The sequence below is a fragment of the Urocitellus parryii genome, chromosome 5 (genome assembly GCF_045843805.1).
Source record: "Urocitellus parryii isolate mUroPar1 chromosome 5, mUroPar1.hap1, whole genome shotgun sequence".
Lineage (NCBI taxonomy): Eukaryota > Metazoa > Chordata > Mammalia > Rodentia > Sciuridae > Urocitellus > Urocitellus parryii.
In genome coordinates this window covers 4,834,367-4,848,274 of record NC_135535.1, presented here as the reverse complement: position 1 = coordinate 4,848,274, position 13,908 = coordinate 4,834,367, and the positions used below count along the sequence as shown (strand labels likewise).

General features: G+C 57.8%; 1 protein-coding gene across 2 annotated transcripts in view; it reads left to right on the top strand.

Moving 5' to 3' along the window:
- The first annotated feature begins 5,606 nt into the window (after positions 1–5,606).
- Positions 5,607–13,908, top strand: part of Arhgap8 (Rho GTPase activating protein 8) — a 37,876-nt gene continuing 29,574 nt past the window's right edge. For both annotated transcript variants that reach the window (XM_026394302.2, XM_077798758.1), the window contains exons 1-2: positions 5,607–5,685; positions 12,538–12,625. In XM_026394302.2, the coding sequence (XP_026250087.1) occupies positions 5,607–5,685; positions 12,538–12,625 (167 nt within the window). The remainder of the gene's footprint in view (positions 5,686–12,537; positions 12,626–13,908) is intronic.

Below are 13,908 nucleotides of genomic sequence, written 5' to 3'. Positions count from 1 at the left end.
GTCCACCTCCATCGCAGGTCCACCTGCTGCCAGGGCTGCTGGTGCCTGCCAGGTGCCCCCAAGGCCGCCCCACACCACCCTGCCCTGCAGACCTGTTAGGGTCTGTAAACAAGTCAGGATGGCGCCTGGCATTTTGCCAGGGGGAATGGTTTGTGAGGTGGCGCCAGCGAGCCATTAAGTGTGGAGATTCCTGATTGGTTGACAGCTGTATCTAGTTTATGTTAATTAGGATAAGCTGTATGTAATGTATATATACCTCTCCTGTCCTACAATAAACAGCTCCCACTCCTGCTGTATCAATGTACACAAGTTGTTCGTCACCCCCCGGCTATTTTGCTGCAGGCAGCCGGACTGCGGCAGAGCCAGCAGATTGGGCTAGCATGTGTAAATCTGTGCTAAATGGAGGACAATATTTGTTATGGAAGGTTACCAATGAGGAATTTTGCACCGAGACAGCTAGGTGAAATGCAGCAGCCGGTTACCCTCAAAGAAATCTAGAAATGTTATTAGGAAAAGGACCTTATGAGGGTCAATGACAACAAATTGAATATGATCCTGCTATATATGCACAAATTGCTGCAAACGCACTTAGGGCATGGAAGACTTTACAAGGACATGGAGATTTACAAGGTCAATTATCTAAGGTAATACAGGGAGCTAATGAACCTTACGCTGAATTTGTAGATAGGCTTATTCAAACAGCTACCAGAGTTTTTGAGGATACAGAACAGGCAATGCCATTAATTAAACAACTGGCTTATGAGCAAGCAAATCGTTGGTGCAGAGAGGTCATTAGACCATGGAGACATGAAGATTTAAACACATATATTAAATTATGTAGAGACATTAATGAACAAGGGCAAGTCTTGGCAGCTGCAGTAAAACAGGCTTTAGATTCCAGGCCAAGAACATGCTACAATTGTGAACAAACAGGACATTTTAAACGGAATTGCCCCATAGGAGGAGGGTTTAACAAAGCTAGGTATCAAAGGAGTAGAATACCGGGTATTTGCCCATGATGCTGTAGAGGGAGACATTGGGCTAATGAATGCATTTCTTAAACCACCATAGAGGGTACTCCATTATCAAAAAACGGACAAGGACCAGGTGTTTATCCACGATATCATGGAGAAAGGCATCAGGCTCCATTGCCAAAAAACGGACAGGGGGGCCCAATGCTCCGGGGCCCATGACCACAAATATATGGTGCACTGGAGGAACCCAGCAACCCCATCAGGGTAGTGCCCAGGACACATTGTCCATCAGATCCCTCATCAGACAAACCAGAGGGAGTGCAGGGTTGGACATCTGTGCCTCCGCCAGAGCAGTACTAACTCCAGAGATGGGAGTTCAAATCATTCCCACAGGGGTAAAAGGATCTCTTCCCCAAGGAACAGTAGGCTTATTATTGGGACACAGTTCTTCTACTCTAAAAGGACTTATAATAAGTCCTGGGGTAATTGATCCCGATTATGAAGGTGAAATAAAAATTATAGCTAGTTCTCCAAGAGGTATATCAGTAATTTCACCAGGAGATAGAATAGCACAGTTACTAATAATACCCAGCCTACATGATAAATTTTCCAGTAGTACTATGGAAAGAGGTTCCAGGGGATTAGGCTCCACAGGTATAGATTGGGCTATGCTGTCTTTAAATTTAGATTCTCACCCCATGCTAAAACTAAATATTCAAGGATATGAATTTAATGGGCTACTGGACACAGGTGCTGACCTTAGCATCATTTCTCGTCAAGAATGGCCAAAACATTGGCCGTTACAACAAGCCACTCAAACGCTTCGAGGCCTAGGAGTGGCAACTAATCCCCATAGAAGTGCAATGGTATTAGATTGGAAGGATCCTGAAGGATGTGAAGGAACTATACAGCCATTTGTATTGGATCATCTTCTATAAATTTTTGGAGACGAGATGTCCTAGGTCAATTAGGTTTGACATTAACAAATAACATCAATCCAAATGCGCCCACTATTAGGGCTAGACAAGGTTTCAGGAAAGAAAAAAGATTAGGAGAACAAGAACAAGGTATAGCAGCACCAATTCAAATAGATCAAGGAATAAATAGACCTGGATTGGGTTTTCAGAAGGGGTCACTGAGGCAATAAAAATTACTTGGAAATCAGAAAGACCAGTGTGGGTTCCTCAGTGGCCCCTGACTAAAGAAAAGATACAAGCAGCCCATGACCTGGTCAAACAACAATTAGCGGAGGGACATATACAACCTTCTGTATCTCCCTATAATACTCCCATTTTTGTCATTAAAAAGAAATCCGGTAAATGGAGATTATTGCAAGATTTAAGAGCCATTAATAATGAGATGGTTATTATGGAACCTGCTCAATCAGGGATTCCTCAATTGTCTGCTTTGCCAAAAACCTGGTACGTTTTAGCTATAGATATTAAAGATTGTTTTTTTTTCAATTCCAATTCATCCTGAGGATAGTCCACGTTTTGTATTTACTATCCCTGCACTGAATCATGAAGGTCCTGATCAGAGATATGAATGGAAAGTACTCCCTCAAGGGATGGCTAACAGCCCAACTATGTGTCAAATTTATGTTAACAAAGCAATCCAGCCACTTAGAAATCAAAATCCTGAACTACAAATATTTCACTCTATGGATGATGTATTATTAGCACATAAAGATAAAAACACATTGCTGGAATGTTATGCCACACTTACAAACTTATTAAAAAATTATAATCTAGAGATAGCAATAGAGAAAGTACAATTAAATTTTCCAATTAATTATTTGGGAGTTCTATTATCCTCAACCATGGTCCATCCACCAAAAATTCAAATACGAGTAGATCAACTCAAATCACTTAACGACTTTCAAAAGTTATTAGGAGACATAAATTGGATAAGGCCTTATCTAGGTATTCCAACAGGAGAGTTGGGACCTTTATTTGATATCCTAAAAGGTCCATCAGATCCAAATTCACCCCGAATGTTAACGCCTGAAGCAAGAAAGGCATTAAAAGTCATTGAAACATATATGGAAAGTATGCATTTGGATAGAATTGATGTAAGTTTGCCTTTATTATTTATTGTACTACCAACAAAAAATATTCCTACAGGAGTATTTTGGCAAGAAGGTCCATTATTATGGATACATTTATCTTATTCTCCTAACACTATTCTTACTAGGTATCCTGAGGCTGTAGGACCCGAGGGGTATATATGCATTCCACACAGCTTATCTTAATTAACATAAACTAGATACAGCCGTTAACCAATAAGGAATCTCCACACTTAGTGGCTCGATGGCGTCACTTCACAAGCCACTCCCTCTGGCAAAATGCCAGGTGCCATCCTGACTTGTTTACAGACCCTAACACAGCCCCCTGTGCGTGACCCCCCATTGACCCCTCATCCCCACGCACAGGGTCCTGAGCAAACACAGCAGAGCTGCTCTCTGCGACTGGGGAGACAAGTGACAGTGGCATCTGCCGCCTGGTCACAGGATGGCCATCTCTGTGGAGGGGCATGGGAGGCTGGAGGCAGGGGAGGAAGTCATTGTCCACTGGCTGTGGACAGTGTCGCTGATCTCCTGCCCCACGATCACCCTTGGGGTGGGGACCTTGCTGTCCCCGGCCAGCTGGCCCCACTGCACCACACAGACTGGGTCTCAGGTCCCCTCTGGGCTGCCTCTGCTCCTGAAGGCACTGGAGGGCCGGGGACTCTGCAGCTGTCCTCCGCCCAGGACCCGCCTGCTCCAGGACCCGCTCAGCCTGCCCTCAGCAGGAGTCCTCTGCGTGTCCCCTGGGGCCAGGCCCGTCCCCAGGCCTTGCCTGTGGAGCCTGGAAACAGAAGGCGCCCAGCCCGGTGTTGACCCCTCGTGGATGGAGTTGTCCACCCTCTTTTGCGTCTGACGCTCCACGTGACTGCGAGGCCCCCCACCGTGTGGAGCCGTGTGGCCGCAGCTCACATGACACTCTGCAGGGCGCCCCCTGTGGGGCAGCTGTGGGCATGACTCCTTTCCCGGGTGGGTGTCCCTTGGGGACCGTCGGTGGCCGTGGTGCGGTGTGAACCAGCCCACGTGTCCACGTGTGTTTGTGCCGCCGTGGGTTGCTGAGTCTGGGAACTCAGCGCTTACGTTGTGTTTAATTAGACAAGTTCTGATCAGATGCCGGCGTTCAGACACCGCGCGCGGTTTTCATTTTAGGGAGAAACGAAAACGCAGCCGGGCCCTGGAAGGGCGTCCCCACCCCGGGCTTCTCCCTGAGAGTGGGCAGACGCCCCTGCCAGACCCTGGTGGTGGCAGTCTTGGGCCAGGACAGGATGGTCTGGCCCAGGGCCCCTCCTGCTGGGAGGGTGTGTCCAGGCTGGACCTGTAGCAGCTGGTGGAGGGGGAGGGGCAGTGCACACATCCTCCTGGGGACCCACTTCCCGGAGGTCATACTTTCACATGCTCAAAAGAACCTCGCCCTGTGCAGCAGGCAGGAGGCCCCTGGGCTCCCTGGGTAAAGCCCAGCCCCTCGCCGGGCTCCCAGGGCTGCTGTGACAAATGACCATGAACTTGGTGACATAGAAGTTACTCTTTCACAATTCCGGGGGCCAGAGTCCACGATCCAGGTGTGGGCAGGACCACACTCCTCCCGAGGCTGCGAGGAGGGGCCTTCCTGCCACTTACAGCTCCTGGTGGCTCCCGACGTCCCTGGAGGGCTGGCCGCTCCATCTCGGTCTCTGCCTCCGCCACACCTGGAAGCCCTCTGCAGGCTCTCCTCATGGACACCAGCCGCTGCATTAGGGTCCCCTGCATCTACAGTGACCTGACCCACTAACTGCCCCCAAGACACTGTTTCCAGATAAGACTCAGCCACATCGGGGACTGGAGCCTACGCCCACCTTGCAACCCCCAGTCCCCTTCTCCTTCCCCCAGCTCCCTCCTGCCTTGCCACTCATTCCAGCCCTCCCAGGCTTCGCGCCAGCCTCCTCCGCGGCCAGGCAGGCAGCTTCTTGGGACCTGGGTCAGAGAGCTGGAACTTAGGTCCCGATCCACCGCAGTGTGGCCTCGGGCAAGTCGCTCTCTGGGCCGTAGTTCCCACTCCTGCCGGTGTGGACAGAATTCATCTTGGGTCTCATTTTTCCTCCTCCATGGTGCTACTCACTGGGTGAGCATGGTGGGTGCTCAGCTGAGTTAGAGTGCACCATGGGTGCCCGGCACAGGTGGGCACGTCGTGGGTTTGTGTCAGAGCAGGTACAGAGCAGAGGCAGGTGACTGTCTTAGAAAAGGACTTCAGGCCAGGTGTGGTGCCTCACGCCTGTGATCCCAGCAGTTCAGGAGGCTGAGGCAGGAGGATCTCGAGTTCAGTGCCAGCCTCAGCAAGAGCAAGACGCTAAGCAACTCAGACCCTGTCTCTAAATAAAATACAAAATCGGCCTGGGGATGTGTCTTAGTGTTCGAGTGCCTCTGAGTTCGATCCCTGGTACCCCAAAAGAAGAAGGACCTCAGGAGGGTCCCCCACTCCCCTCCTTATTCGAGAACGCGACTGACCTCCTCCAACGCTTGCTGTCCACTGCAGGGCTGCGGAGACCGGGAGGGGACCTCTGCGCTGGGTGCTGGGGGAAGGCTCTGCGTGGCCCATGGCTGGCCAGGACCCTGCACTGAGCACAAGCCACCCGTTCTACGATGTGGCCAGACATGGCATCCTGCAGGTGGCAGGTAAGTCAGATCAGGGCCCTGTGGGTGGGACAGGCTCTCCGACCGTCTGGCCTCCCTTGGGCGATGTCCAGAAACGAGACGGTGATTGGTAGAGACACCTGCCTCTGCTCTGAGGGGGCAGTGACACCTGTCAGCGCGTGGCCGGGAGCTCTGAGGAGCGGAGGGACCGTGCTCCGTCACTCTGGGGAGCAGCAGCCCCGGCTGCAGGGAGCGTGTGGTGAAGAAGGGCGCGGCCAGGCTCCTGGCCCAGAGCAGCAGGCCTCTGCACGGGCTCAGCAGACCTGCAGCCCGCCCAGCGCCGTCGGAGGGACCCACACTGCAGCACGCAGCCTGGGCCTCGATCAGGGACCCTCCGCGCGAGCTTCTCAAGTGAACAGGGACCCCAGCCCCGCTCCTGGGTCCCCTGCAGTCACGTCCGTCCCACTCTCATCTCCCCGGAGCTTGGGTCCTAGAGAAGTAAGAGGCAAAGAGAGGCCAGCTCTCGCTCGGTGGAGACCCAGAGTCAAGGAGAGGAAGCATCTTGGTGTCCACTGACACACAGGAGGGATCAGAGGCGGGGTTGGACGGGCACCCCATAGCTCCAAGACCCCCAGGTCGTTTGAGAAAACGCTCAGGGCAGACATTGGGGACACAGATCCAGAGATCAGGTGCCCAGGAAAGGTAGGAAACCGTGGCTTTTCATAAGGCACAAAAAATATGTTAGTGTTTCTATAAGATGGGCTGAGTGTTAACTTTAGATGGACAAATGAGTAACTGTTCTCAGATTCTCTGTTCTGGGAGGCAGCAGGGCAAATATCTGCACAGGGTCCTGCTTTTTTTTTTTGGTACTGAGGATGGAACTCAGGGGCACTCAGCCACGTCCCCAGCCCTATTTTGTGTTTTATTTAGAGACAGGGTCTCACTGAGTTGCTGAGTGCCTCGCAGTTGCTGAGGCTGGCTTTGAACTCTTGATCCTCCTGTCTCAGCCTCCTGAGCCTCTGGGACTACAGGTGTGCACCCCCGCGCTCAGCTGACCCACATGTTTTTAAAACACTCCTTGAGATTCTTAATAGTAGCCCCTAGAGGACTGTTGGGTTCTGAGACCTGGGAGTTGGTGGGGCAGTGACCACCCAGCTGGGTGCCTGAGTGCAGTGTGGGTGGCGGTCTAGGTCTTTACGGGGTTAATTGATGGGTTGAGCTGGTCAGCTCTCCCGCCTCCTCCTGGTCTGAGCTCTCTGCTGGCCTGTCCAGGTCCTTCGGTTCCGCCCTCCTTGGCTTCCCGTGCTGGACGCTGTGCAGCTGGGAGGCGAACACCTGGGCGGCTGGTCTCACGTTGTCCTGGTGTTGTTCCTGGGTGGCTTGGTGTCCTCCGGCTCCTTGTCCTGAAGTCTGATTTTTGGTGACATTCACATGACCACAAAGCTGTGTGGCTTTCCGTCCTTGGAGCCAGCAGGGCTTGCCCGTCCCCACCTCCCTGCCCGCTGCCCGGGTCACAGCCTGCAGGGGCATCTCTTCACCAGCTCATCATTGGGACGTTAGCGTCACGAGAGAGGGACGCAGGGCTCGGCCCGCAGCAGATGACCGGGCCACCACAGAGGACCAGACTTGGAGGGTGCTGTGGGTCCTTCAGTGTCATTAAGGGGCTGTGGACACGCCTGAGGTTGTGCCCAGGGTCCTCCCAGAGACACCGTGAAATTGCCGCTTGGCTGGTCCACTGCTGCAGGGTCCCTGGAGTGGTGTGTGGCCCTGGTCCCCAGGTCCCAGACAGTTCTTCTGTTTTGGAGCAAAGTTTTCAAAAGGAGCTTCTTAGAAATGTCACCATTTTCAAAGAGCAGGTGACGGCCTCGGGCCACTCTGAGAAGCCCTGGAGAAGCTCACAGGAGGCGGAGGGGACGGCAGGGTCAAGAACCCCTCGCTTTAGAGCAGCCAGCGGTCCCAGCCTGGGGGGCAGAGGCTGAGGATGGGGAGAGTCGCCTCCTGAGGCTCCTGAGCTGCTGGCACCAGAGCCCCCGGTGGGGAGCTGACCGGGCCTCCCTGCCGCCCCGCCCCTCCTCCCGGCCGCCCCTCCTTCCCTCATCTCTAACTCTGGCTCCTGCTCCTGAGTGGTCCCTAGGGACAGTTCACGGTCCCCTTTCTTCTGGGGCCCTTTCAACAAGGGCTTGACCATGTCCTTCAAGTCCAGCCAGACCTGGCCCCCTGACGGACGGGTTCCTCTCGGGGCAAAGCCAGACCACAGCCAAATCCAGAGACTTGTCAAAGCAGTTCTGAGGGCTGGGCCGGGCTCAGGGTGGAGCACTCGCCCAGCACGTGTGAGGCCCTGGGTTCCGGCCTCAGGGCTGCGTATAAAATAAAGGTCTTGTGTCCATCTACCATGAAGAAAATTTTTCACTGAGGTTTTTTAAAAAACCTTTCTGAGCAGTCCCTCACAACCCAGGCGTTATGTGTCTGGCTAAACGGAAGCTCCGTAGAATTCTAACCCGCCCAGTGGTGTTTCATAAATATCATTGACTTCGGTATTTTAAGAAGAGGTGATGGTTGGGCTGGGTGTGTTGGTGCATGACCATGATCCCAGCCACTCAGGAGGCTGAGGCAGGAGGATTGCAGGTTCAAGGCCAGCCTCAGCAACTTAGTGAGACCCTGTCTCAAAATGAAAAATAGAAAGCGCTGGGGGTGTGGCTCAGGGCTGAAGCACCCCTGGGTTTACTCTCCAGGACCAAAAGAAAAAGAGAAGTGGTCTTAGTGGGGAAAGCGTGTTTGGGGGGTCTGAAGCCTGGATCTGGGGCCCAGGCTCAGAATGAGGGCAGGTGGCGGGAAGCAGGTGGGAGATGGAAGGCTCTAGGCCCAGGGACCAGAGGAGGTGGGAGGCACAGTCTCAGAGATGTGGAGGGGCAACTGGCAGGGAAGAGAAGGAGAGGTCACACAGGATCTTGTGCTGGACCCAGAAGTGCGCCCTCCTCACAGAGCCCAGCGGGCAGCTGGCCTCCTGCAGGACGCAGACCAGGCCAGCCCTCAGATCTCCTCCACGTCCGCGGAAATGGCTGCGGCCGTCGACAAAAGCTGGAAACAGAGGCCGACAGCTGGAGGAGCCTGGGGCCTGCTGCGCTCACCAGCCTGGACCAGCGGGCGCCTGGAGGAGAGGCGCAGGGAGGTCCTGGGCGCTGGGCTCCTTCGCGCACACCCCATCCTGGGCCGCGAGGGAGCTGTGCTGGGAGCAGCGGAGGGGAAATCGCGGATCCACCCTGGGCCTGGCGGATCCTGCTCTGCGTGGGCTGCATTCATTTCCTTCCAAGCTGCGACCTCGCGAAGCCTTCTGGATCTGCGACCTGTGTTCCCAGAGCACAACGAGGGGTTTCTCACCTCCACCGAGGTCCTTGGTGCAGATGCCACGGTGACGGTGACGTCATGGCTGCAGCAGGAATGTTCCAGGGAACCCTCAGGGCTGCTGAGGACGCCCGTGTCCGAGAACTGGGGAGAGCAGACCCTCGGTGGGGGAGCAGAGGAGGCTCTGGGGGAGGCGGGCGCTGCTCAGAGGTAGCGGCTGCAGGCTGGCCCCCTGCCCGGCCCTCCCCTGGCCTCTGGGCCTCAGTTTCCTCTCCTGCGAGGTGACAGGGCGCAGCCCTCCTGAAGCGCCAGGCTTCTGTCATCATGAGCACTGTGTGTGGCTCGCCCAGGGTGTCCAGTGGGCTGGCTCCCCTTCCTGCAGCCCCCAAGGTCAGCTTTATTACTGTCCCCATCATGCCGGGACAGGGAGGCTGGCCGGTCATCTGGGAGTTGTGGTGGCTGAGGAGGAGAATCCAAGGTGGAGGCCGGCCGGGGCAACTTAGTGAGACCCTGTCTTGAAGTGCAGGGTTTTTTTTTTTAAGGGCTGGGGATGTGGCTTGGTGAAGTCTTGCCTGGCACGCGTGAGGCCTGGGTTCCATCCCCAGGACCAGCACACACACACACAAAAAAAAACCCTATTGATGTGAAAATAAAGCGCCAAGTTTTTGCCCTTTTTGGGTTTTTTATTTTGTTTTTATTTATTTTGAGGGTTGGGGTTTAAAAGCTTCGACGGCAGCTCATCTTCACAGTCCAGTATCATGGTATCCATGGACCCTGCACATAGTAGGTGCTCAGCAAGTGTTTTGAAGGGAATGAGTGAGAAGGATGCGGGTGGAGACAGGGGACTGGCCCGAGTGGGCTCAGGCTCCTGTCCACTCCTGCCGAGTGCCTTTGCCCTGCTCTGCCTGGGGGGCCTCTGTCCCCTCTCTCTCTGGTGGTGGATGGCCTCCAGGCATGGTCAGCACACCTGACGCCCCATTGCTGGAACCCATCCTTCCCTGCCCTCTTGCCCCGTCCCTGCACCCTCCCCGCCCCTGGACCCGCTGGCCAGATTATCAGGCATGGGGCACAGTGGTCTCTCCTGACCGTCTCAGTGTGCAGCAGCCGTGGACGTTTGGCTTCCTGCCTCATGTCCCCCCAGAGCAGGGGCCACAGGACCCACGCTCCCATCAGGCCTGCGGGGCGTGTCCCTGGCCATCTCCCTGGCCTCTGCTTCTCCAGCCCTGGCCTTCCTGGCCCTGTTTATCCCCGGTGGTCACTCTGGGGTGCTCGAAGGCCTCGTCTGTCTCCTGGCCTGACTCAGCCCCACCTGGGGCCCCCCATAGCCCAGCGCTCCCCACTGGGAGGCCCTGCTGCGGACCTGAGCCGGGGGAGCCTCCTCACATGGCCTTCCTGCCCCCATCACTGACCCTGTGTCCCCCACCCCACCTCACTCTCTCTACCCAGGGGACCCTGCCCCATGGCCTGAGGCCTTCCAGTGACCCGGCAGATCTGTCCCAACCTCCTCCCTGACCCCCACTGTCAACAGGTCCACGTCCACTCTTAGCCCTCCTTGTCTGGGGCCCTGAACCCTTCTTCCCTCTCCTGTGTCCCATTCCAGCTGTGCTGGTCCTGGCCGACCCCGGGTCCTGAGTCACCCCCGCCCGCTGCCCTCAACCACTCCTCCCCCGCAGCCGCCTCTCGCGGGCGCTCAGTGCTGCCCTGCAGTCCCCTGTGGGCAGCTGCAGGGCCAGACCCCGTGCTGCACAACACACCTGCCTGGACTGTGACCCTGGATTGAGTCCTTGGAGTGTCCCCCGGGGCTTAGATAGGTCATGCTGTGAGGTCGCTCGGGTGACCAGGTAGGCTGCTGAGGTCCCAGGGGTGGGGCTTGGACCCTGGGGGAGCGGCTAGAGACTGGCCAGTGACATCGGTCAGTCACCCTAGGAAGGAAAGCGCTGGCCAGGGCTCCAGCACCTCCCTGGCTGCACCCTGTGGCCATGCTGAGTTGTGACCTGCCATCATAGGACCAGCCAGCCTCACTCAGGACGGTTCAATTTAAGTTTTTTTTTGTACTGGGACTGACCGGGGGCGCTTAACCACCGAGTCACGTCCCAGCGCCCCACCCACCTTACTTCTGAGACAGGGTCTTGCTAAGTTTCTTAGGGCTTCGCTAAGTTGCTGAGGCTGGCTTTGAAATGGTGATCCTCCTGCCTCAGCCTCCCGTCTCGCCACCTGGGGGCGAATGTGGCAGTGCCACTAAGGAGCAGCGGGCTCCCCCTCCTGGGGTGTATTTAAACTTCAACACCACGTGTGCCTGGTGGCCGCAGGCCTCGGGGGCTCCGGGAGGACAGGAGAGGGAGCAGCGTGCACACTGGGGTGGCCACGTCTGGGCACTTTCTGTCCCAGATTCCCCCTGGGGCCCCAGGATGCCCATGGAAGCCAGGCCTCGCCTCCGACCCCACCTCAGCAGGCTGACCGAGGCCTTAGCCCTGCACTGTCTGCTGGGTGGGCCTCCGCGCCTGTCCCCAGGGCCCTCTGTGCCTGTCCCCGGGGCCTCTGCTGCTCCCTCACCTACGACAGGTGGGTGCTGCAGGTCTGTGGCCGGCTGCCGGGTCAGGAGGAGGGGTGACGTCCAGGTGGCAGGAAGCTTTCAGGAAAGGAGGGGCCTGGGCCTCACCCGTCTGCCTCGGGGCGTCCCAGGATTTGGTGTCCCTCCCCTGTTGCCCATGGCCTTGGCGCGTGTCCGAGTGTGCTTTCCGGTGTCTCGTGTTTGGTTGTGAGGGAAGCCATGGGTGTGGCAGCCAGGGCAGCCTGCTCCATCCGCCCTCGTCCCCCAGCCAGGGCTGGGGGACAAGGAGGCTCAGGGGTCTGGAAGCCAGGGCTGTCCCCAGCACGTGACTTAGGCCCCTCCAAGCCTTGCTGAACCCCAGGGATCCTCCCGCTCAGCGCCAGGGAGTGGAGAGAGGAAGGCTGTGGGCTGGGCCCTCCTCCTGGCCACGGGTGTGGGTGGGGGGCTGCAGCAGGAGGGTCCGGCTGCAGAGTGTGCCCGACCTCCTGCCCCAGGTGGAGGCAGGCAAAGCCCCAGGGTCCTGGCTGTCTTGGTCTCACTGAGCACCTGCTGTGAGCCCCGCCCCGAGTCTGGGTTCGGGACACAGCTCTCAAGAGCACCCCTGTGGCTGTCCTGCATGGAGCCGGCACAGATGTGTCGAGAGGCCATGCTGGACAGGGCTGACCTCTTCTGAGAGGGCCCTGTCCTGGATGCAAGGTCCTGTCCAGGGTGACTACTCTGGGCCACCTGCGGCCTCCAGGGCCCGGAGCTCGAGGGAAGCCCTGGGGTGGGGGTGTGGGGAGGAGGGGCGCTCAGAGCAGCCGATGTGTCTGGATTGAAATCCCAGGGGCCACCAGCCAGCGGTGAGGCCTGGCCCTGGGGACCTACCAGTGGGCCTCAGTCTTCCAGCGCACGGGCGGCCGTGAGGACCCCCTTGGTGACAAGCAGGGGGAGCTCAGGGCTGCGCCTGGGGGTTTCCGGGGAAGCTGGGCCGAGGCTCACGCCTGTGTCTGTTCCCACAGGGGACGACCGTTGCGGGAGACTCATTGTCACCTTCAGCTGCTGCCGGATGCCCCCCTCGCACGAGCTCAACCACCAGCGGCTGCTGGAGTAAGTGTGCCCCCCCCCGCGTGCCACCCTCCCCACGTCTCCTGCCCCCATCACCCCCCTCTGCTCTGTCCGACTGGTGGGCACTGAGCTCTGATCTTCCTGAGCCTCCCCCAGGGCCATCTGGGGACCGTCTGGTCACCAGGGCCACCGTGGCCATCACCAGCACCATCTGCCCGGTGGGGGCTGGTTGGCTTCCTCCTGGCCAGGCGAGCGCCCGCGCCCTCCCTGTGACGGGGTCCTGGATGTGGAGGGGACCCTCCAGGTGAGATGGCACAGATGGCCACCCTGCTCCTTCGACGCGCACGGATCTACCTGGGGCTGTGTGCGTGCCCCGTGGCTGCTGCCTCAGAGGACGGCACTCTGCAGCCTAACCCGGCAGCACCCTGTCCTCCTGCCTCGAGGCCAGAGCCCAGGCGTCCTTGCCGCCACCACATCCCTCCCACCCCTGCCTCCTGCCGTCTTCCCGGGTCTGTTTGGTCTCCTCTTGTCAAGACACCAGCCAATGGCCTAGGCCACCCTTGTCCCACACGACTCTCCTGGAGACCCAGTTTCCCACGAGGCGAGCAGTGTGCATTCCGGGTGGAATTGGGCCCTGTTTAAACCTGGGCTGGCCGCACCCCATCCCCGTGTCCCCTGTGCCCGGGAGTCTGCTACCTGGGTACCGGGGTACGTGCTTACCGTGCAGACCCCACTGGGGGCCGCCCTGTGGTCTGCTTGGGGGCAAGGCTGGGGCAATGGCCTGGACACAGGGAGGAGGTGGGGGTGGCCGTCTTAGGGGCTGTCCAAGGGCCCTGCACCGCTCGCCCACACACCCAGAAGCGCATCAGATCCACAGCTGTCCAGGAGGGCACCTGCTCCCCCCACCTCCTCAGCCAACCCTGGCCCATCTCCGGAGTGTCATGTGCCTGTGTGACCACAGAGGCCGCTGGCCCAGAGCACGGCCACGTGGGGGCCCACGCCTGCCACCACCCCCAGACCCCACTCCTCCCATGAGGCCGCCCGGCTCACCCAACGGCAGCCCAGTGGGGAGGGCCGTGGCCGGAGCCCCCAGCTCAAGATGAGCGCACTGCTGGTCTCGAAGCGCCTGGAGGGCTCTGGGCTGCTGGTTCTGGGGAGTCCCCTGACCCAAGTCCCAGTCTGGCCCCAAGGGTCTGAGGACCTGCAGGGAGCAAGCCCTCAGGAGCCAGCACAGCCAGGTGCAGGGGCGCTGGGCCTCCCTGGGCACCAGGAGGGGTGAGCCAGCTCCTGGTGTCACAGGGCCCAGGGGCAAGGAGGGCCACCAG